This window comes from Sturnus vulgaris, chromosome 13 (genome assembly GCF_052056855.1).
Source record: "Sturnus vulgaris isolate bStuVul1 chromosome 13, bStuVul1.hap1, whole genome shotgun sequence".
Lineage (NCBI taxonomy): Eukaryota > Metazoa > Chordata > Aves > Passeriformes > Sturnidae > Sturnus > Sturnus vulgaris.
This window is the reverse complement of record NC_142255.1, coordinates 10,216,439-10,241,585: the sequence shown is the minus strand read 5'-3', so window position 1 is coordinate 10,241,585 and position 25,147 is coordinate 10,216,439. Positions and strand designations below refer to the sequence as shown.

Sequence of the window (25,147 nt, the reverse complement as noted above, 5' to 3'; positions counted from 1 at the left end):
ACAGTTCTTGCTTTCTTCAAATACTTTCTAATTATTTATATCTAACTGGTGAATAAACTGGGTGGAAAAGTAAAGTAATTTGGCCAAAGCTGCAGACTGAGACGTCATGGAGAAGGAACTAGAACCCAGGACTTCCTGACTCATAAATCCATGCAAGGTCTTCCAGATCATGGTTACATGCCATTTCTTTTTTGGTTTTGCTTCTGACCTGAGATATAAATTGAGACTATAAATTATTCTTTTTAAAAGTGCTTTGAAATTCTTTGAAAAGCTTTACATGCATTTAAGGTATTGCTGTCATTATTGAATCAAGTTCAGATATTCCTTACTTAGTGTATCCTGAGAAAGCAAGACAAGGAATTTAAAGCTGTCAGTGGCCCAAAGCATCTTTAACTCTGAAATGGAAATTAACTACAATATAAAGGGTACACTAGCTGCATAGTGTAACCAAGTAGCTGCATTTTAAATGTGGGCAGTAGACCCAGTTGCTACTACAAAATAGTAGCTACAAAATTCCTAGAAATTGCACATGGAAATTAAAGTTGCAATAAAAAAGGCTTGCACTGTATTTTTTTATAACATGGCGGGAATTGTTTATGGCAATTGTTAATGACAGGGTTTACCATTGACAGTGTTTAAAGACTGAAAGGAACAATAGAGGGAAATACAGTGGCACATGAAACAAACTGATCACCCAACAGCATTAAATAAATGCAAACATCATAATCAGGAAAAGCAGAACTTTAGGCGATGATGTTTGTTTAACAAATCCTCTGTGATTCAGGAACAGCTTCTAATGTGTTTTACAGGTGGAAGCAGATATGATGAAAGTGTTGAAGGCTGAAATAGCCAGCTTAGTTCTCCCAACGTTTACTTTATTTTTCTGTTCTCATTTTTCATATTGTTTCAGGAATTCATTAATCTCTAGATTTTTTTCCCTGTCATATAATTCCTCTTCCCTGTTACCCCACAGACTTTAAATTTTGAAGTTCAAAGGTATTGGCTACACAAATAATTACTTTATGTGCACACAAATTGTGAACATGAGTTAGGTCCGCTGGAATGTGGTCTTTAATTGTGATACTCTGTGTGCATTTTTTGGATCACAAGTTCCAAACCTGCACTTCCCAAAGACGAAAGAGTTGTGGGCAAGAGGAAAAGTGGGGCAGTAGGGCAGATCAGAGATAAACAGTATGAGAATACAACACATTCAGCATAGACTGTGCTTACAGCAAAATAAATCATTTTCCCTTCATCTGGAAAAGGATGAATTTGTGTGGATCTGACTTGGTTTCTGTTTGGCTACACTGCTTAACTGCACCTTATTTGGTTTCTGCTTTTATTGGCAAACTTAATTTTCACAGGGAAAAAGTGTTAGTGTATTCATTCTCTAATTGGTTTTGCCTCATTGCTTATATTTGTATTTCTTTGTTTTAGGAGGTTAACTTTTAAGAAACCCAGTTGAAACTGGGCTTTTTTCCCTATTCAGTATTTTTCTAACTCTGTGGCAAGCTTTCTATTAAATTAACTTGGGATCAAATCCAGAAGTCCTTCTTTAGGTAAACTTCACACTGAGTTCACCAAAGATTTTTGCTTGAAAGAAGACTAAGTAGATTAGGATCAGGTCCTTGCCTCACTGTTCAGTTTCATGTCCAGAATGTCAGTTCTGTTACCTTTTTACTGGCAGTCTTCTGACAAGTAGTGTTGAGATTCTGTGAATTAATGACTCAATTCAGAGAGCAAAGCTTGTTGCTATGAAAAAAAATATAGGTTCACATTTTCCAGATTATTTAAGGTTTGCTATTGCTAATCTGAAACACTGCAAAAAGTAGGAGAGTTGAATTAAATGGAGCAGGCTGCAAGAGTCTAAAACAGCAATCATGTTTTCATATTTCAGACGAGTATCGTAAATTGTGCACAATAGCTGCTGTGCTGCCAGCAAGACCTGACCTTCCTCCGGTCCGTCCTGATGTCATCCCTCCACCACGGATTCCTGATGTTTACCCTCCTCCACATCCAGAAATCATCTATCCATCTCGGGCTCCACCAGTTCATCGTAAGAGAGAAAGAAAGAATCTCTCCTTGCACCATGTGCATTTAACTTCTTTAATTTTTAGCTGCTTCTCTGCATTTCCCAGAGCAGTGTGCTCCCTTCAGCTGTTGGTGTCTTTTACTTCATGTGGACATGGAGGCTCTGGATATCCTTTTAATCAGAGCCTGCCTACCATGTACCTTATGGCAGGATATCTATCTCATTAGTAGTGTTTTCCCTGTTAAGAGAGGCTTCAAAAATTACATTGTCTACTGTGGCTCATATATTGTAGTAGTTACATTACTGTTATTTTAAGGCTGTTGTGAACTTTCCTGCATGTCAGCACTGCAGAGTATGAATGACTCTTTGACTATGTTGTGAAAGATATTTGCATTAAAGAGTTTGCCTGTGAGAAAGCAACATCGTTCAGGTTGTTTTCCTCACTCGCACTTGGCCAGGTAGGAAATCTACTGATCAAAACACTACTCTGCTGGACACTGAGACTGAGCCAATGCACAAAAAGAACTCTTTTAGTGATACATATGGATGGGTTAGTTTTCCCTAAAGTAAGAAGGAAGCCAGAGCAGACTACCAATATAGAGCCAGATACCAATATGATATAGTCCTTTTTCTGTCTTTGCTCAGATACTTTACTACATGCCCATATAGTCTGGAGTAGGCATGTGCCACTTGAAATCATATGGCATAGCCACATACTCTTTTGCAAGTAAACATGTGCTGATTTTGCCCATGATCTGTGCAGATGCGAGCAGTCTCTGCTTGCACTGGCACCAGCTGAAACTATTTAGTCTTGGTTCAGCACCAAGCTGAGCTAATAAGCCTAAGAGGTAAAGTATTTTAGCTCAGGCTGACACTGCACTGACGTAGCTGCACAGCTTCTGGTCAGCTGGTAGCAGGGACAGAGCCAGCTCACGCCTGCCTGCCAAAGACAGTATAGGCATATTCCCAGGGTTATCCCTGCCCTCCTCACTGCTATCTGGGAAAGCGAAAATAATGAGCTAGTCTGCTTGCTCTTTCCTACTCCAGGCTTTTAGTAGAGTCCCTGCAGTGCCACACACTCACTTTACCTCTAGATATGAGCAGACGTGGTCCTCTTTGACAGGACAAAAGAGAAAAACACAACCAGACTTGCCTCAATAAAAATTTCTGTGGTTGTTAGCTGTTTTCAAACAAATCTGTAAGAGTCAAAGTGCCATTTTCTCTCTCCCATTTCAATATGTAATTCACAGTACCATGGAAAGTAAACTTTGATTTTTAGTGGAAAATCCTGCTCAACTTGTAGATTATCAGAAGCTATTATGATGAACTATTAAAATATTTTTCCAACTCTTATTTCAGCGATCTTGCCGGTGAACTTAACTGACTATTGCCGAACATTCCCACATCTCTGCCGTAATGGCCGATGTATTCCCACTCCTGGGAGCTACCGCTGCGAGTGCAACAAAGGATTCCAACTGCATGGTAGAGAGGAATGCCTTGGTATGTGGTCTTCTGCTGTAAATCACAGAGGGGAATTTCATTTTAGAGAAAAAAACATTCTTCTCCACACAATGTAATAACTGAGTTCTTAAATAGAAGAGCCCCGCCTCAAGGAAAAAAACCAAACCAGTAAAGAGACTTTGAATAACTGATTGATTTCAATGGCAAAGTTATTTTTGCAACAATTTTGCCTTTAAAACAGTATTTAACAAATCTTGTAACAAAATTATACTGAAGCAAGGATTTCTTATTTTACTAACCCATGACTATAATGTGTTTATTAGTTATTGAAAATGATCTCTTTAAAATGCTACCAGATTTTTGAGTATGAAACGACATATTGTTTGAAAAAACATAAACTTAGGCTTAGTAAGATTTGCAAGTCCTCTTTAAGCTCATGAGTAGTATCTTTTAGGGCTTTTGAGACCTTTAAGTTTGGAACTCAGCAACAGCTCAACGACAGAAGCAAAATAAACTGCCTCTTACCAGCAAGATTTTGGTTCTCTCAAAATCTTCAGTGGAGCTGGGAATGTGGAGATGGGGGATTAAGGCCTCTGCCTCTCACACATGCAATATCTTCCTGAATATTAATTTTCCCCAGCTCCTGTTTGTTTTAAAAGACAGGATCATTTTTTTTGGGGGGGGACCTCAGTGATGTCCCCTTTTCTTACAGATTGAAGGGCACTATTTCTCCAAGTACAAGATGATAAAATACCCCTGCAGGCAAAAATAACTTTCAGCCAGTGTGGTAGTAAAATTGTGTTGTCTGTGTTCCACAGATATTGATGAATGTGAAAGGAACCCATGCATTGGTGGAGACTGTGTGAACACCCAAGGATCCTACGTCTGCCAGTGTCGTGTTGGGTATCAGAGCACAGCGACCCGAACGGAGTGCCGAGGTAATGGACATACAGTCACATCTGCTATTGTCTACATATAAGGGTGGAAAATAGTTTGCAAGCAATATTTAACAGATGGGTCAAATATGAGAGTTTAAAAAAAAATTTCAGAAGATATGGCAGCAAAAATGACTGACCTGCTGGAGCTGTCTGTTCACAGACTGGGTTATGAGAAAAGGCATTTTGTCTTGAGCTAAAAGGAGCTTGGCACTTATGGCTTTGAAATAGAAGAGACATATTTTCTTGGTTTTTTGACCTTGTGGTTTTGGTTTTTTAAGTATTAAGACGTTGTCTTTTGCTGCTTGAAGATCTCAAGGACAATTATACGTCCCTTCTTTGGAAAAATCCTTTATGTATAGAAGACTAAGGAAGTTAGGGGAAAGATAAAACTTCCAGTGGGTAAATATAAGGTTACCCTGCCTGTGTGTTGTCTCTGCTCACTGCCAGAGAAAGAACTAAACATAAATTACAGCGATGAAAACTTAGATATGGAAAAGTAGTGAGTGGACCACTGGGAAAGTCTAGGTGGGGACGCCTCAGAATCCTCATAATTATTTTGAAGATCTGACTCGACTGTAGTCCTGATGATCTTCATCCTGTCTTCCTATGGGAGCAGGACTACATAACTCCTCAGCGGTCAACCACCCTCTGTCAGGGTTTTGTCACTCCCAAATTGGGGTAAAGATTCAACTGTGAAGGTGGATGGATGCAGTCCTTTGTAATTAAGGCATAATGAAAGATTTCTGGCAGAAGAATAAATGATTGCTTTGATATTCCATAAGAAGTGAGGCATCTAAATGAAACAGGATGTTTGAATGCTCAGAGTCACAGCTTGTCTTCATATTTTGCTTCCTGCACTGAGTGCAGGGTGCAAAGCATGCACTCAGTCTGAGGCAGAAAGTTTCTAAAAAGCCAGAAGAAAGTTACCTATATTAGTGTGCATTTCTTTCCTTCCTTTTGTGAATCAGAAAGGTGTTTGTGGTACAGAAGCTTGCTCTCCAGTCCAGGAGGACATGCAGAGCCAGCTCCATTGCTGGGGAGGATTTGAGCTAATTGCTGCCAAGCAGCCGTGTTGCGGAAGCATCTTCATAGTTCAGCTGACTGGCGGTGAGGGAGTGATGAAGGGGAGCCTCAGCCGTGATGAATTTACTCATGAGTCATTTTTGTCACACGCTTTTAATTTGACTGATTCATTACACAAACACATGGTTGTCAGAAACCCAGTAGCTTAATGGCATTTAAGTGTGGTCACTTAGCAGTTCCTTTGCAGTCGATGGGAGCTGTGCTTGCTTGACAGCCAGAGCAGAAAATGCTGCGATGAGCAGAATCTTGGTTTTCTAAAGGAATTTTTAGGCCAGTGTAGGGAAAAGAAAAAGGCTAGTGGGGTGCATTTGGCAAAATGTACCTATAGCACTAGTGCCTGCCAAAATCAGCATTTGCTGTAGAATTACTTTGCATGACTACTTTGGATGTTGAGATTTTATTTTTTTGCATGCACAAATGTGTCTGTGGTGATGCGCTTTTGGAAATGTATTCCTTACGTCTGCTCTTGAAAAACAAAGTCTCCATAATGACCAGATGTTTATTCCTTGCTCTGAGGTTCCAGTGGAGGGTTTTTCCTGCATGATGACTCTGACTGCAGTTTGTATTGCAAGCTACTGTTTCATCCATTCTTAGGATCCTTTATAATTCTAGTAGGAGCTTGGCTGAATTAATATCTTAGAGACATAGGTGAATAAAGTCATGTTGTGATTAATGATCTGAACAAAAAAATGCTTCTCAATTGCAGAAGAAAGGATATGAAATGGACCTCAAAAATGGTGCAATTTTATGATGATTAGCTATGATTATGTGCTTTAATAGCTAAGTGCTTACTATAATCTGCTCAGCATTTCTGATGAGAGGAGGTCAGATCTTACAGGGAGATGACAGCAATTTTGGGTATTTCATTAAGAGAGAGGGCTTTGATTTTTTGCAAGTTTCTCTGAGAAGAAAAAATGGTGATGTTATTTCATTTGAAAATTAGAAATATGTCAGTCTAGTGGTGAGACTCTGATCAGCTGTGTGTATGTAAAGAACAATGAGATTCAGTATTAATTTTCAGCACATCTAAATGGCATCAGGGGCATAAAAATGCAAAATCTAATGAGCTCTAAAAATTAAAAGGCCTTGAGATGCTATGGCATTTCTGCTCATCCTAAGGAAGAAAGCTGGTGGAGTAGCTGAAGCCAGATGCGGGTGCAAATCAAGGGTCAGAAAAGTGGGGTGAAAAGAGACTGAGCAGAGAGGAGACCCACATTTATGCACTGCTGCTTGGTGGTGCTTGTTTATCAAATGAGGTTTATCAAGCCTGTACACTTTTGGTGGAGGGCTGCAAGCTGCTGCTGCAGTGAATTGTCACTGAGCAGCTCGGGCCTCTGCTGGCCTGATTGCTTGCTTGCAAAACAGTGATTTTCAGGGATTTCTTAGACTCTTCACAGAACTACCATGCTGCTAAGAAGGCAAGTATAGGGTCACAATTTCAAGAGGCATCAGCTCTCATGACCCAAGTGTTATCTGGGAGGACATCCTGTGCTCCACTTCTTCCTGAAGGTCAGCAATGCATTTCCACTGAGAGGACTTGGGGAAGGGCACCCCCAGGGTATTTGGGAAGCGTGGGTGTATGATAGGTCTGCATGGGCTGCTTGTGATCGCTGTGAGCAGAGTCCCCTGTGTGCAGGAATCTCTGGGAGATGGTCCAGGCCTTGATGGAGAATACTGAGCAATCTAAAAAATGTCTAGACAGTCTGTCTCAGCATCTCCTCTCCCCTCCTTTGGAGGAGATGGAGAGCTGCCAGCCTCGTGTGATATCACTCTTCAGGTCCTCCACAGCACTTGCCAAGCACCTCCTGCAGAGAAAGGGGAACGAGGATCTGATGTTTCAAATACAAAGTAAGCAGGAGAAATTCTTCTGAGGTGGGAAAGTTTTGAACTTTCCTGTTATCGTACGAAGTAGCAGCAAAAGACAAGCTTTCCCTCATCTTTTCTTAAGTAGTTAGCTACTGTTAAGTTAAAGTTCTGTAAAAATATTTTAATGATGAGCAAAAATGAAAAGAAACCCCAAAAATTGTGATTCTTGTTTGAAAAGCTGGAGGGTACGTTCACTGAAATTCTTTCACAGCAACTTGAAATTTCGAGCTGGCAAACATTTTCCACCCCCATAACGTTCAGTTATGGAAATCAAAATAAATCAGTTTTCAGGTGAATACAGTTTCCATGTAGGTTTAGAAACCTAGGGGAAGGGTAAATGGGAAAAATTCCTCTTGAGTATGAAAAAGGAACCCCCCCAAAATGTTATTTTTCTTTCTGCTTGACTTTCAGACATCGATGAATGCTTGCAGAATGGTCGTATCTGTAATAATGGACGATGCATAAATACAGATGGCAGTTTTCACTGTGTGTGTAATGCTGGCTTTCAAGTGGCAGTTGATGGGAAAAACTGTGAAGGTAAGACTTTTCTGAAGTTATTCCATATCAGTAATTACAGTTCCAAGAGGTTATTCACATCAATGAAAAAGAAAAGGACTCCTGGTGGGGGGAAGGAGCAAGGAGTCAGATATCCAAATACCTTTTGCTGTATCTGGGAGGGCAAGTAAAATGTCTTTTGCAGCCAGTTCTGGAGCATTGGCTTGGCAATCCTCAACGGGATGTCTGTCCAGCAGGAGAAATAGCACATACCACTATCACAAAATGCAGTTTCTTTGATGGGAGTGGTACATTTTAAAACATAGCACAAGTCACATGCTGCCTGATTTTATTGTGTGTTTAACAGCATGCTTTATGGGATCTTACCGGGTGACTAGCAATGTGGTTTATGTAGATGCAAGCTGGTCTGACCTACAAAAATTGTTTTAACAAAAATTTGTAAACATAATTGATGTGTTCCTACCTCCCAGACCTTTAGTAAAGGGGAAAAAAAGAAGAATGTTCTTTATCATGCTTCCCAAGGTCCTTGGGAGGGTTCCCAATGATCTATTCATACGTTAAAAGAATTTCAAGCACTGTTCTTAGAAACATTTTTGGCAGAATATTATCTCAGTGATTCAGCTCAAAGACTTAGTGCCAAAATTCCTGGTTGGGATAGATACACGATTTTTTTTTTAAATCATAAATTATTTTTGTCTGACTTAGCCTGTAAGTAAAAAGAAAACACACTATGTCTAGAAGTGTAATTTCTGTCCAAGACAGCTGCAATATTAAGGAAAATAGCACGATTCTGAATATACTGTAATGTCATTATGATCCAGTGATTTTATGTGCTAGTAGTGATTCTGTTAATCCTTGGTAGAGACAGACATTTTAAGACTCTATTTTTCCTGACTCTTTTTTATATACAGTTTAGCACCATAAGCTGCTTTTAAAATATCTTATTATGGAAGTACATTGACTAAATATATTTGGAAATTAGACTATTGAGGAAAAAACTCTCTATTCGGATTTCTTCCTTTCCCACCAAATACCATGTGCTAATAGTAATAAAAACCAGGACATCGGCAGTCTGGTAAAACATTTTTAATTCCATTGCATGTGCTGCCAGAATGTCTGTTGCATCCACTTATGAAACAGTTTCATCTTTGGCATTGTAATGCATTGAGTTGTATGCATACACAGTAATCAGTAAAGACCATGGCATTGTGCCATACCTTAATGTAACTGTGTGTAGTTCTTTAGATGAAATTGGTAAATACTCCTGATTTTTTTTGGATGTAACATCCGAAACTGATTCCATCTGCGCCAGGACGAAGTAAAGACTGAGAGGATATAAAAGCTTACTCAAATCAAGCACAGAATTCTCTGTACTTGCCTTTTTTTTTCTTTCCCATTTTGTGAGTAACTGTGCAGGGTTCAGAATAACAGTGTCTGAGACCTCCACCTTTTCCTATTTGAATCTTCCATGATATCCCATTAGGTCAGAGGATGAATAATGCATTTATGAAGCTATAATTGGTAAATACCCTTCTGTATGGCCTGTCATACTGAATGCAGGAAAGGGGCAGGTTTTATTTAAAGTGGAAGTTGAGGATGGCAGTGCCCACAGAATTCATGCTTGAGCACAGTGCTGGGATGTCTTCCATACCATAAATCTTAGACTTGTCCAGTGGAGGTCACAAAAGGTTTCGATCCAAATGCAAATGTTCACTCCTGTCCCTTCAGGTCTTCTTAGTAACATAAAATTGTGTTTACATTCTAAACAGGAGGCTGCTTCTAACCTAGCTTCTATGTAGAGTAGGATTGGAAACCCTCTTTAATTACACCATTTCTCACTTTTTGGTGGCTTTTACCAACTGGAAGTTCTTAAGCTGTCCAGTTTCTCATCTGTTTTTTGTTCTCTTTTCTTTTTTGGATTAATTCCTTTTTATGTTAATGATTCATTATGAAAAATGGAGTCACTGCTTTGACACATCCTCTAGGACAGTGAAGTATTTCTTATCATATGTTTCTGATTATCCTCATAGCTCTGACAACTAATAAAAAAATTAAGGTTTATCTTTTGGATATAACCAGTAAGAGTTCTTATGTTAAACATTATGAGCATTATGTCTATCATGTACATTTTCAGATATGGATGAATGCAGCATCAGGAACATTTGCCTCAATGGGATGTGCATCAATGAAGATGGCAGTTTTAAATGCATTTGTAAACCAGGGTTCCAGTTAGCATCTGATGGACGTTATTGCACAGGTAGGCACAATAAATTGTGAGTTCCCAAAACATGTGAGTCCTGTTTCTCTGGGTAGCTTCAAGGATAACCTCATTTCCTTACAGTGATTCTTGGGAACAAGAAAGAGGTGCTAGGCAGAATTCTCAGCAGATATCCTTTTTTAATTAGCTGGAATTATTTGTCATTGTGCAAGACAGCACTCAGTCTTTTCCACATTGTTGAGCAACCACCCCAAACAGCCAGTGGGAAATATTCTTTGAACAAGGACTGCATGATCTGACCTAGTTAAACTCTGGGGGTATTTTGCCTATGGTATCTTCTGCAGATTGGCTCCAGTATATCTCACATTTTGTGTTTGGCCTTAGAAAGTATTCTGCCTTTGGCCACCCCAAAAAATCTTGACTTATTGCCTTTTTTGGGCTTTTCTCCCATTCCTATCTGGGTGCTCCTACTCAATACAGCATCTCTGAGGAGTGCCCAGCACTCAGTGTGACCAAGATGCAGACATGAGCACCACAGCAAGATTGTCTTTTCCATTTGCTGCACTAGCTCAGCAATAGCCCCTGTGGGAGACACTGCAGCCTCCTGGTTGCTAATTATGGCATTAGAGTTTTCTTCTGTCTCATCAGGAAATGGAAATTTTGTCTATATAAATCTTCATGGTTTAACAGGTTTTACAGGCACAAAGCAGAAGTCAAAATAAAGAATAAACAAGTGGTGGACCAAGTTACTTATGATTTTTCTTTTGAAAAAATCATAATCTTTTAATTCTTTGAATCAAGGCAGAAGTGCTTCATTACACTTTGGCAAATTTTTTAAAATGTCACATCTTGTGGACCAATAGCAGAAGTAAATGTTTGAATAATTTGGTTTTGAGAGTTAGTGGCATGAAAGGTGAATCAATTTGGATCCTTTTGCTTATTGACTACTATACCAGTCTAAAACAGACTTTAGATCAAAATTGGGACAATAAATCATGTAAAACATCTGAAACTTCTCTTGAATTTGATACCTCTTGCACTAGGTATGCAGGAGAGTGCTACCCAGCCTTCAAGTGAGGGAATCAAGTAACTCTAAAGAGATGATCCCATTCTGGATTTGTGAAAGGGTTGTTTTGGTTGGGATGTTCTTTAGTTTCTCAAATGAACTATTGTGCATTACTATGCAAGTGCAGCCTAACAGCTGCTGGCTGTGTTGGCTGCAGCCTTCACACACTTAGAGCAATGGCATTTATTTCAATTGTTACCTGTTTTCCATGTGGGATGTGTGTGCTTTGCCAAAACTTGTTTTCCAGCTGGTCTCTGTGTGGGATATCAGTGAGACTTCAATGCTCATCAGGTCATGGCACATCAGCCAGTTGTGTTCCCAGAGATCACTGGCTGCTCTCTGTGTCATTAACAGGGATGTGACTCATGGATGCAAGCTCAGCTGAGCCCAAATGCTTCTCATTCTTTTTGCCTTGAGTACCTTTTAGCATTTATTAATTTATTTTTTTTTAAATTACATCAGTCTGCTCCCTGAAAAGCCATCCAAGAAGATGGTAACTCTCTACCTGACTACTTAAAACACAAAGATGTTCAGTCTCTGTTATGTGTCTGCTGGCCAGGAGTATGGATACAGTCAAAAAGAGGTTTCTGGCCCTAGAGAAATGTTACTTCTCTGCATTAAAGGAGGAATATTTGAAAATTATCCAAAATTGCAGAGAACTCAACTGATTCCTACTGAAAGTTGGAACAAAACTCATAGTAAAGAGAAGGATTTCTCCCTCTGCTTTTCAGCACTTGAAGTAAGCCTTGCTCTTTATGAATGAGCATGCAAGCATTTATTACATATTAAAATTGTTATTGGGTCAAAATCAAACCAGATTTTGAAACCTGGACACCCAAATTACACTTTTTAATCTCTTCATATTTGTCTCTTTCCATTTGTCCAAAGTATCATGAAACAATTCCCAGGTTTTCAGTAGTTAGAGGAGCACAGATCCCTCCAGTCATGTTACTAAATTTTTAAGAGTGTGGTCTTTAATAATGTCTTCTCCTGTATATTTTGATGTTTGTCCTTATTGAGTCCTATCTGTACATGCCAAACGTGCAAAGTAAATAACTTGTGTCCTACAGTTTTTGTAGGACAAGTCTTTGAAACACTCATTGTTGACACTGCATATCCCAAGTTTGTTTGTCAAGTGCATGCATTAAAATCTTACACAAGCTAAAACTCTGTGCAAGATAAGAAATCCTGTTCACTTCTGGTGAGCAAGTGAAAGCACTCTGGGAAAGGAGCAGCCACAGTGCAGTGGCAGGCAGCCAGTGTGTGCCTGTTCTGGTGAAGCTTAGAGCATAAAAAGGCTTGGCTTGTTGCAGTAAGTGAATAAGTGATCTTATGTGGAACAAGCAAGAAGGAGGTCCATGTGTCTTTGTTCCTCTTTGCTACAAAACCCTTGGATGTGCAGGGAGTGTATGCACAAACTGACATTTCTGCAGCAAATTCCTTTCCTGCCTGAGCAGTTTTGATAGGGAATTGGACATGTGTTTTTGCCAAACTAGGGGACCAACAAAGGAATGGAAGAGTGCAACTCATTGCTTCTGTAACTGGCTTGTCTGATGCACTCTAAGCTGAGTTTTCAGCTGTTAGGAAGGGCTTCTAACCCAAAGATGGGGATAATGTAATTAACACTTAGTTCCATAAAATTGGAATTTAAGTATAAGTACAGGGCATATGCTTGGCTGTCTGGTAAAAAATTCCACTTAGACTTACTGAAATAACATGCCAAAATGAATGTGACACCATAGTCTTGTATATTCCCTGAAATACAAGACATGCTAAATTTGTTCACCATTAGCTTCTTTCAATGGTGGTTTGCTTGGTTTTTCAGAAACATTTATATCAAGCATGCGGAAGCTTGAAGCATTATTTATGTTCCATAGATTGTTTCATCTTTAAATCAAACAGGGAATTCCCCAAATTAAAATCCATTGCAAGGCAATTGAAAATAGTAATTTTGTAGTCTGAGTGAATTTTTCCCTTTTAAAACCAGAGGATTTTGTGTACCCAGCTAGCACTACTAAGCAGGCTAAGCAGAAAAGGCAAAACTCATTGAACATGGAGAATTAATCCATTAGTTGATTTTCCAGAACCAGGTTGAGTATATTTAAGTTGTCCAAATGGTGACTTTTACCACAGAAGACAGCAGAGCATTCTCAAGGTTAGAAATTTGGACTTTCTTCCTGTGGGTGAAGTTGATTTACTCTGTGAAATCTCAGGTTTGGTAAAAGCAGGGGCTTTTTACCCATCTTTATAGGAGCCAGGTCTTCAGCTGACTTGCACCATTTTAAGTGACCCACTTTACCTTTAAAAACTTCTCTAGCAATATTTCCAACACATTCATAAATCAGTACAAAAGAAAATAGATGACACATTTCACCCTTGACTAGCTTACAAAAACTTTTTTTTTTTTTTAATGAACCACAGGAAACGGGAAAGAAGAAATTTTGCCTTTCTGTTTCTATAAATAACCTTAAAAAAGGAAAGCTTTTTTCCGTTTTTTTTGCTTGTAGGAGAATCTGTTATAGGAGTTCAGTGTTGTTTACCAAAATAACTGTCTACACCATTAAAGAGCATGGGCTCATTTTGAATCCCAACTCCGTTTTTACCTGCACTGAGTAAGGACTAAATCAAAAGTGTGATAAGCATTTAAGATTTGTCTGAAACAGAATAAAAGATTGCAGGATGAAGTAAAAATTGTTTGAGCCCATGTACTTAAATATAGCTTTTATTTTAAAATGCAGTTTGAAAAAGGAATCTTGGATCATACAAGCCATTTTTTATGCCAAACAACACAAACGAAGTAAAACACAGAGGTGTTTCACTCTCAATTTGCCCTTTTAAGGTCTGAAAAAAGGAAATTGTCACACACACTGTCTCTTGTATATAGTATGGAGAATTGTTATGAAGTGATTATTTTATTAAGGTTATACATACTTCCAAACAGTATTTGTAACACTCCTTTTCTTTATAATTTCTAAAATGATAGTATGCTCTCTGCATCTACAGAATTATCTTACTATTAGCAGGATACACAGCCCATATAGCTTTTTTGCTAATTTAACATCACTTTGTGATAGTTTAATATTTTGAAGTTTCATTCCTGTATTTCATTGCTGTGGGCCTTATTGTCCAATGTGCCATTGTTGGACAAAGATGGTGGCTTGTGCCGGGCAGTTGTTCAGGGCTCAAATCATTAATGAACTCCTTTCAAGGCTAGAGTGCAGTCTGTTAATTGAAAGTTTATAAAATGGGCTGTAATGAGCATCTAATAGGAAAACCCAATTGTCATGCAGATCACCAGAGAAACAGGGATTGTGGGCAGGGGCTGACTGGGGAGATTCAGATGTGCAGCAGGAGGAAAGGAAATTCTTTGGTGGCCCTGTGGAGGCACCTTGTGTGGGGGTGAAAGATTCAATTGGATATTTGGATTGATTTCTTACAGCATGCTACTGTTAATACGGAAAGGGAATGTCCTGTTATATTCTACAGAAGTCCTTTGTCTTAGCAGCCAGTTTCCTCCTTCCTCCAATTATGATTTTGCCTAAATGACCCTTGAATTGGAACATATACCTCTTGGGAACAAGTTGGGAATATGTAGTCCCTTTCATTCTCCAAGGAGAGCAAAATAATTTTAGTCTGTTTATTTCTCCTGAATTTGGCATTTTCTTATTCTATTTCAAAGAACAAATTCATCATTATTCCTAACAAAATCTTTACTTGATCTACTTTCCGTTTACCCTTGATATTTTTCTATAGGATATATTGAAAATAAGCTGCACAAATGCAAGTTTCAGCCAGGCATCAAACACTACGTAGTTTAACTTCTAATAAAGCTCATTCTGTTCTCCAACAGACATCAATGAGTGTGAGACAGATGGAATATGCATGAACGGGCGCTGTGTGAACACTGATGGCTCTTTCAGATGTGAATGCTTCCCTGGCCTTGCAGTGGGACTGGATGGACGTGTCTGTGTTGGTAAGACAAAATTAATGGAGTCACAGTTAACCAAGGTTAAGATATTAGTGCTAGACTGATGGACAGATCAAGTTTGAATGTAGAATTTACCATTTTTTCATGCAATGGTGGGTAGTAGTTACAGTGGATGCTGATATGGAATGTTTACTGTAAATAGCCCATTTTCCTCTATTTTCATTTCCTTTTTATTTAAAGAGAAAAAATGTGTGGGTCAAATCACAAGATCAGGTAGACTATACAGAGTAGAGGTGACTAGTGCTGCATCAGTTCTGAGTAGGTGAGAATTTGCCCTGTTTCTGTCAATGTAAAATTCTTCATTTGTCACTAAGCTTAAAGATGAAATTACTCTATCACCTCTTTTTAACATGGGACATAGCCAATTTTCTGCCCATTTCTGTACAAGCTCATGTTTGATTATAAAATACTAATATGTGTGAAAGCCATTTATAGGCCAGTTCTTAAAGAAAGAGAAAAATTACCCCTGGACCTGAAAACATAAACATATGAAGTCTTATATACTGGAATAGCATAAATGACTTTTCCTTGGGTTTTTTAGAAGTAAAGAAAGAGCAAAGACTTTGTCCATTTTTCCTACTAGCTTCTCACTAGTTCAAGGTTAAGAGCTGATTGTTTCCCTAGTAGTTCACCAGTGCATGTTAAGTCATTAAATGCAGTGACTATTTGTATGCCTTAATTCTTGGGAGCGTGAGGAAGAATTTCCTGTCCCAAGTCGAGGGAGGCGTATGGGTGGCTGGAAAGCAGAGGGAAATAGTGGAAGATACTTTGTTTTGATAGCTATTTTATGGTGTTTATGACACCCGAGCTACATTTAATACTTGTTATAATTTATGGCAGGATAGTTGGCTATGGCAGGATTAAGAGAGATTTCTTCCCTCAGATACACATATGCGAAGCACATGCTATGGTGGCTACAAGAGAGGACAATGTGTGAGGCCATTAACGGGTGCAGTCACAAAGTCAGAGTGCTGCTGTGCCAGCACTGACTATGCCTTTGGAGAGCCCTGCCAGCCCTGCCCAGCACAGAACTCAGGTATGCCATGTTCACTGCTAAATCTTCTAATTCATGAATTCTGTTGATAAACTATTTTTAGAAATGTAGAAGAAAGTTTTATATTAACATTGCAACTTAAATCAGGTGATTACATTGTTGTATAATATGTTATATATTTCGAGCAATCTTTTGTTTTCTATATGTTTTAAGACTACAGGAGATAATTTTTTAAAGCAACAGTAAATTGCAATATCTGGCCCCAGATTTTTTATGCATGTGAAAAACAAACAGGACATTTTCAGACAACAAAACATATTTTGGTAGATGTAGATGACAAAAAAATATAAATTTTAACTCAAGTTATTAATGGAAAAAATTAATTAATAGATTCAAATCCTTATGTATACCTGCCAGTCAGATGTTTGGTGCATAACTCCTATATCCTTCAAGTGATCTGAAGTAGCTTATTCAGTACCTTGCCTTTGGGAAGTCAATGCACAGACAAATGGCCAGTTCAGTTTCTTGTGAATACTTGAGTCTGTCACTGAAATCCCCACCAAGTGAAGTTGTCTGGGACATAACTTTTCTCTGGCAAGAAAGCAATCCTAACCATTCTAATAGGCAGAAGTGTTTTTGGAAAACTCTTCTAACGAGACTGCTGACACAGTCCTTGCTGTGAAGCCAGTAAATGAAAGAGACCTTGGTTTCGTGGAGGTGACCGACTGCAGGTAGCTGGTTTGAAACCTCAATTTATTATGTGATTCTTCTCACTCAGCAAATCTGTTGTTGCACATAAACAAAGTATACCCTTTGATATGTAGTTCAAAAGCATTTCATACTACCCTGGTATTTGCTCTGGAGGCAAAAAACAATTCTAGATTTATTTCTAAAGTCTGTTTTAACTGATAGCTTTATGAAAGTATTAGGGAGCCAAACTCACTTGGAACAAATTAGGCTGGTAGAGCTAATGTGAGCTCCTCAACAGGAACTGATGACCATTTGCTGATGACCATTTTATAACTTGGTGTATTGCTTAGAATAACAAAACACCAAGGACATGTTATCAAAATAGGAAAGAGCCTGTTGTGATGTTAGTGAGCCCTTCTTATTGTACAGTAGAGTTTAAATTTTCTACAAATACTGGGCTCTGTATCATTGACTTCTGTGTTATACTTGATTACCTTTATGGGAACATTTACATGTGTGTAATCTATTTTTCCTCTATTGTTTTCCTCACCTCTTCAATTCTCAAAAAAAGATCATCATGTAGGGCGAAGTGTAGCATTTCTTTGGGCTTTTAGTGGGGGAGGGAAGGAGGAGATTTCTTAGAGAAGCATTGTATCAGAGAGACTGAAAAATATTCCTGAAAGGACGACCCCTCTGCTCCTCAGAAGCAATTTTAGAAGCTCCTGCCATTCTAGGCTAAATTGTGTTGATGCATGTTCAGAGCAGGTTTGCTTTCACATACAATGACAGTGATTATTTGATTCAGGCAAAGGTACATATTAATTTGCTGGTTATGTTAGTAGTGGGAGATGTGTTGCATGAAATTTTCTCAAAGAGAACACAGCTAATTCCATAAATATTTTTAATATTTATTGATTTGATGAGTGTAAGTATTTTGGCTGTTATTATAATGCAAATATATTGAAAAATGTTGACCTATATGGCAATAATTAATGCTGAGCTGACTCTCAGTTCATGCTATTAATTGTCCTGAACTCAAAAAAAGAATTTGAACCCAGCAGTAAGTGGGAAATTTAAGACGCTTAGACACATATTTTAATTTAATTTTTTTTTAAGAATAAGATATCCTTGATCTGCTGTGAACTCATGAAGACACTCCTGCTAAATGGAGTTAAATATGGGGCAGATTTATAGGAAAAAATGTTCTGTTCCCTGGTCTCTTTGAACATGCACCTTGAGCAAGGACTTGGACGTAAAGTTCTGGAGAATCTTGCTGTGAATATGTTATAGTTCATTTGTGTAGGAAGACCAGCATGAAGTTTATGTCTATTCTTAAATGCCACAGTTCATCATGTGAAGTTTTTACTCATCCATCTTCATAAGCAGATTCAGACCCTGAATCTGCTAAAATGCTTCACAGGTTCAGAATACTGTGAGGTAATTAATGTTTTGAGAAGAATTGGGGAAGGCATGTTACTTCTTCCAAATAATTAATTGCCATACTGTAAATGGTGATGCTGAAAGCAATGACCTAAGAAAGCATATTCCAATAAGTTTTAAAATATTTTTTCCAGCTGAATATCAGGCTCTGTGTAGCAGTGGAACTGGCATGACTGCTGGAGGAAATGGTAAGATCACCTAATGTAATTCAAATTTATATATAGCACTTTTGTCTGAAAGTGTTACCTTGATATCCTTAATTTGTTAGCCATGCTGGTGGGGATGGTGACAGAAGAGAGTGGGAGAAAGGCTTAGGGTGAAATGAATGGAGTGTGGAGTTCAGGATCATGCCATTTCACCAGTGAGGCCTCTCTGGTTTACATCATGGAGTGTATGTAAGTGCCTTTATAAAATAATGAAAAATTTATGAGAAGTGTCATTACCTACATGACTTTATATGTAAGTCATATTTGCATATTTCAGGTGAAATCATCCTGAAGAATAAAGTCATATTGAACATGGAGCTTACTCATGTTTTCATCTGTCAAAATAAGCCAGGATTTGTTTAATTACAGAGAAGAGGGAAATTATTACAATAAAAGCTTTGTAGTCATAGAACTGTGAAACTGCAAACTCTTAAGTCAGCCAATGCTCACTAGTAGATTTGCTGGCAGTAGATAGGGAAAAGCACTCAGAAAGGAGGGACATTAATGCTTTGGCAAGTGATGCCATCTGGGAATGCTATGAATCAGGAGATATGGGGAGTATTAGTGCATGTGCCTCTCTAAATCTAATCTCTGATCCGTGGTTTAATATCCCAGTTCTTACCTACATTTGAAAGTCTCCTAAATGACCATGGGCTAGAGATAAATCAATGATAAAGAGGTGCTTTTTTTATCTTGAGTGTGAATGTTTAGGTGTGAATTTCCTAATCAGAACTACGTAATTATAGAGAGCAGCCATTGTTAATGATATTGAAACTGTCTTTTTCTAGTTTGGAGAATTAAGCCCTCAATAACTACTGCTCTGATGTTTGGGTTTTTTACCTTTCTGTAGATATTAATGAGTGCTTATTGGATCCTGATCTCTGTCCAAATGGAAGGTGTGAGAATCTACATGGAACATACAAATGTTATTGTGACCCTGGATATGAAGTAGACTCAACTGGGAAAAACTGCATTGGTATGAAATGTCTTATCCTCAAAGTATTTATAATGAATCATCATATTCTTTTTCAACTCTGTTGGCTAAACTATCCAAGTCTACACTTCCATTCTTTTCATAAAATAGAGGCTGCAGCCTTCTCTTGAACATAACTGATCTCACCAGTGTTGTGATGAAGTCTGACCTGTGCCTGGTATAGTTGTGCCAGAAATTCTCCATTTCCCTATGGAATATCCTGCTTAAACTGATTCTAGAGTGCATTAGTCTTTTCTCAAATACATGTTACATGTTACTGTGGGATCAAAGTCAACCTCTAATTGGGAGTTACATCCAGAGTTTGCTCACAAGCCTTCAGCTGATGAGTTCTGGTTTCTAGCATGTTTTTGTTACTGGTCCCTAATTGCAAAGTTTTGAATGTTGGTGATTATATTTCATCTTATATTTCTTGTTCATGTTGTCAAGATTAATTTAACCTTGCCTGATTCTCTGTATTGGTAGTAACTCCCAGCTTAGTTTTTGATTCAGTTAATTTTTTACTTCTGTATTAAAATTAATATTTTATAGGACCAGTCCCAAGTCTGATCCCTGAAAGCATTTCTAATATCCTCGCTTGACCATGATTATTCTCTTTTTTTATATATCCTACTGTAATCTCTCCTTTGTCCAGCTCTGGAACCACCTTAAAATTCTTAAATTCCTTTATATTATCTCCAGCTTACATAATTTTATTTGGGTTCTGTATTCTCTACTAAAACCTAAATAGATTAAGTCATGGGTGTTATCCCAGTCTAAACTATCCATTATCCTACCAAAAAAAAAAAAAAAAATAAAAAAAGAAGAGTTGATCTTTCTTAGATTAAAATCACACTTTAATTCATCCCATTTTCCCTTTTGCTTCTTTGGCTTTAACTATCCATGTCCTATTCCAGTGTTTGCTTGTAGCTGATGGCATCTCTTCTCCCAGTCCATCTGTGAGTTTTCCAGATGCTCTCCAGCCCACCCTGTTGTAGCCCACATCCATGCTCCATCACAGCTGTTTCCCATTCTCCCGTAATGTTCCACCTGGCCCTGTCTCAATTTTTCTGAACTCCTGTGAAGCTTCCCACATGGTCTGTTTTATTCTGCAAGTCTCCCTTCTTTTCCTAGCACTTTTGCTGTTCCCAGCTGCTGCACTGACCCTCTGAGTCTTCCCAACTTCTCTCAACACTTTCTGAGGCCTCTCTGACTTAGCCAATTGTTCCCGTCTGCTCTTTGGGTCTCTCCTGGTCTTCACCTGCTATTCATGGCCCATTGCCACCTTCTTGCAACTTCTCCCTAATGACCACAGTTCTTCCAAAGATTTCCTCAGGGTTCTTAAATTTAGCACTAGTAATTCTACTTAAATTTTTCATCTCTGAAGCAAGTGTAGACTTACATTAACTTAACTATAACATCTAAGACAGTTCAGAGCCAGCTTGGAAAAAATGGTGATTTCAAGACCAGGATGATCAGCAAACCTTTTCAAACCAATCCTCTCCTTGTGTCTGTCATGACTGTGGGTGCAACTGTGCAGTGACTCAGAGACAGCATAGACCTAATCCACAATAAAGGCAGGATGAAGGTGTGAATCCCAGCTTTATTTTGACCTGTGATGTGGCTGTCACATACTTTGAATATGTGAGGAACGTCCAAGCTCTTGTACAAACTCTTGTGTGTTGTCTACAAAGAAGAATCCAGAATTCATGTTCCATGCACACCACATTTCCTGCCCTATTTGTCTCCTCTGAAAAGTGGCTGTTGGGAGGGAAATTCTGTCCTGACTTCTATTCCAGAAATGTTTTATTTCTTATAAAGCTCTTTATTTTCATTGTAGATATTGATGAATGTGCACTGAACATGCTGCTTTGTGACAATGGGCAATGCAGAAATACCCCTGGAAGTTTCACCTGCACCTGTCCAAAAGGATTTGTATACACCCCTGATCTAAAAACTTGTGAAGGTAATTGGTAACACACCATTTCATCCTAGTTTTATTCATTTGGATTGTTCTCAGATTGTGGCAGAACCTTTGAACCTTCATAGGGATATAATGTATGAAACTGAAAAAAAAAAATCACCATAAATAAATTCTGTGGGGAAGTAGGAGAATGAGGAGGGAGGGACAAGGCCAAAATGAAATTATTAGATAACCTCATGGAATAGCCTCTGTTTACTCTCCCTATTTACTACTACCAGTGAGCTCGTAGTTTGAGCCCTTTATGAGCCACAGACAGTTCTAATGTGTTAGTCTGTCTTTGGGACACATGCATCTGTGTCTGTTGTGAAGGGTTTCATAACAGAAAAGGGGAATATCAGCAAGACTGGTTATGAGAAAGCTTAATCTCCTTTTTCCTAAACTGAAAAGAGCCACATGTATTTTTGTTGTTGTTTTCTGGCACTAATAGCAATGTGTTTCTTTTCTAGATATTGATGAATGTGAATCTAACCCCTGTGTTAATGGAGTGTGCAAAAACACACCAGGTTCTTTTGTTTGTGAATGTTCTCCTGAAAGTACTTTGGATCCAACCAAAACCATCTGCATAGGTATTTATTCCTCTGAAGATTTTATGTTTGCTGGTTCAAAATGTCCAGTGACACACGAACATTGTGCGTCAGGTTAAGAAAAGACTTTGAAATAACTTTAGTAGATTAATTAAACATGAATTAAACGTAACAGAAACAATGTTAAAAAATACTCGTTTTCACCATCTCTTTGGGAGCATGAAGTGCACTTGGGAGCTTGGTGTGCTTCAATGTCAAACTTGAGAGAGGTTAACATTTTTTCTAACCAACACAGAAATGCTAGGACTAGTACTTCAGGTCTACTCACCTCCTTAATTTCTCCTGTAATAAGGTGAACATTTCTAATATTCTAATTAGGATCTGCTCTCTGGAAAGAATTTTGTATTTGAGATGGAGCATGAACAAGTTATGCACAGTCCAGAGCAGCTCAAGAGCATCCGTGGACAATGCTGTGACTCACATACTCTGTGGGCTCATAATTTCCTTTCTTGCCTATTCTGTTGGGACAGAAATTTATAGCTTTTCTAGTCAGTGAGGAAAGCTGTAGGCCCACAGCTGTCTGATCCTTAGCTATCTCCTGCCACTCCCTATATGGGAAGATAGCCAGACTGGTGCATCTAGTAGAATAATGGAAGGTGTAGCAAGAGTTCATATCTACTCTGTTTTTCTGCATGTGCCCCTAATCTGAGTCATAATCAATACAGGGACTCAAATCTTAAATGGTGTTGATATATTCCCTGTTAAGGACAGTAAGCATAAACTAGGATTTGCAAGAGCTCTGTGCTGGAATGATTTCAGGCTATAGTCCAGCACAGAGAAGGTTAAATTAAGAGATTTTAAAATAAATTTAATGATATGGTAAATTCTAATGAAAGGATGATTCCTTTTCATGGTTAAATTCACATGTTTGTAAATACAGTAATGCATAATGCTAGAGAATTTGCATGAAAATATATTTTTTTTTCCAAACAGAAACTGTCAAGGGTACCTGTTGGCAGAACATAGTCAATGGAAGATGTGAAATAAATATCAATGGAGCAACTCTGAAGTCCCAGTGCTGCTCCTCACTAGGTGCTGCTTGGGGAAGCCCATGTACCCCATGTGAACGAGGTAATGCTGTTAATTTTCCTCAGGAGCCTCTGAAGATGAGGTCATAGAAGTTGGGCACAGGCTACACAAATAGCTTTACTTGTTCTATTATCAAGCAGTCATTCCTCATTCAGTCCCAAAAAAAGAGAACTCTTAATATTTGAGAGGTAGCATGTAGCTATAGAAGGCTCTAACTGGATTTTACAGAAAATATTTTACAAGTTTAAGTACTGAAGGGAAAGGACCACACCTATAGTCTGTAACTGGCAGTCTTTTACATGGTTTGTCATAATTAGTGACCTGGAGTTCCTAATGATGTAGCAATAAATGCATGTTCCCCAGAGATCCCAAGGAAATGTTTGTAACAAATGGATCTTTGGTGTGGTAATGAAGGGAGGAGAGGGAGTAGCCCTTGTTATTATACTCTGTAGATTAACTGATGACCTAGAGAACCATACAGTTGATCAAAATATGGGTTGAGGTTGCTACATATTCATTTGATAATTTTACTGAACTGTGGAACTTTTACTGAGCTGGGAACTCAGGGACAAGCTGATGAATGCAGAAATGTGTTGTTATTTCTATATCCTGAAAGCTGCTAGTTTGCTTAAATCTTTGGTTAATTTCATTCTGTGTATCTTAACAGAATTCATCCTCATTCATCCATGGTAAATAGGGTTGTAATGTGCTGTGATCGAGTGAAATGAATTAATTGGTTCAAATGAAACAGAAATCATAACCACTTTTAGGGTAGCTAGCTGAGACACATGGGAAGCAAAAGAGGATAAAGGCTGACACTCTATATAGTTTATGTAGTTGCCCCATCTTATCTCTTTATTATTTCAGAAAATACTGGGATACTGTCTAAGCACTCAGACTTCTCATAGCAATAAACTAGATAATGTTTCACATGATCAGTTTTGCACAATAAATTAATGGTGAGTTTTGGATGGTAGTATTCTGAAACTTCACTTCTGTTTGTTTTACAGACCCAATATGTCAAAAGGGATATTCAAGAATAAGAGGAACATTGTGTGAAGGTATTTATTGTTGCCTTAACGTAAATCAGAGCTTGAATAAAAAAATGCCAGTGTTTTGATTTAAGTGGTTAATTTAGCATAGAGGAACACTATGCCAAGTTCTTACCTTATGTTGTTCCATTGACTTCATTAGAGTTATGTCAGGGATGAATTTGGTTTCAGTTTGTTTAACATTCCTGCATACTCACAGTTTATCTCAAAGCATACACTTGCAAATACAATGTCTACCAGTATAAAGAGGTGTCTCTCTCTCTTCAGATATTGTTAACTGAGTAACCTGTTTTTACAGTTATGTGTCTTATATATACTACAAAGCATGGCATAAGTAATACAAAATGATCAGCCATTACTATGCTTTAGAAGAAGAGTGTTCAAAGACTGTAGTTCACATTAGTTTGTTTTTTTCCCTAACCTTGGCTTTCTCCCATACAACATTATATGAAATCTTACACATTCCAAAACATATTTTCACTGTCCTTTAAAAAAAAAACAAACATCAGTGCACAGTTATAGTTTGGTTAAAGAAAAGGTTAATATTTTACATGTGTAGTTTTTGCTTGGTATGAGATGACTCTATACTTCTCTGTGAGAATTGAAGGTTCCACCCTATTTCATCTCTGTTTGAATTGATGTGAACCCCTGGAAAAGTACTGCATATTTACATAATATGCAGAAGCACAGAGAGTCTCAAACTGCTGTGGGTCATCCTGACTGACAACATCTGACATGACACTGCAGTTAAAATATTTTTAAAAAATTACTCCCATATGTAGCTTCCATAAAGAAACATTGTGTTTTTCCCTTAAAAAAAAAAAAAAAAAAAAAGAAAAGAGGAACACCCTCACACATACTCTTTGCTTTCCAAATGATGACTGAATATCTTGGCACGTCTGTGCTGCAGACCCACTGTACATAACTTATCTGACCTCAGCAACATTTTTTGGAGTGTGTAAGTGAAAGAAAAGAAAAAAAAAGTGGGCCCACCTATCCCTCTTCACAAGGAAGGTCTTAGAACATTTTC

General features: G+C 38.2%; 1 protein-coding gene across 5 annotated transcripts in view; it reads left to right on the top strand.

Moving 5' to 3' along the window:
* FBN1 (fibrillin 1) overlaps positions 1-25,147 on the top strand; it is a 144,421-nt gene that overhangs the window by 63,944 nt on the left and 55,330 nt on the right. For 4 of the 5 annotated variants that reach the window (XR_015806507.1, XR_015806506.1, XM_088172539.1 and 1 more), the window contains exons 10-22: positions 1,898-2,056; positions 3,392-3,532; positions 4,312-4,431; positions 7,792-7,917; positions 10,031-10,153; positions 15,031-15,153; positions 16,052-16,204; positions 18,427-18,480; positions 19,349-19,474; positions 21,309-21,434; positions 21,899-22,018; positions 22,970-23,107; positions 24,076-24,125. Coding sequence is in view for 3 of the 5 variants with exons in the window: in XM_088172539.1 (XP_088028665.1) it covers positions 1,898-2,056; positions 3,392-3,532; positions 4,312-4,431; positions 7,792-7,917; positions 10,031-10,153; positions 15,031-15,153; positions 16,052-16,204; positions 18,427-18,480; positions 19,349-19,474; positions 21,309-21,434; positions 21,899-22,018; positions 22,970-23,107; positions 24,076-24,125 (1,559 nt within the window). In the remaining 2 variants the exon portion in view is untranslated. Of the gene's footprint in view, positions 1-1,897; positions 2,057-3,391; positions 3,533-4,311; positions 4,432-7,791; positions 7,918-10,030; positions 10,154-15,030; positions 15,154-16,051; positions 16,205-18,426; positions 18,481-19,348; positions 19,475-21,308; positions 21,435-21,898; positions 22,019-22,969; positions 23,108-24,075; positions 24,127-25,147 lie in introns of all 5 variants that reach the window. The other variant, XM_088172540.1, reaches the window with a different exon arrangement.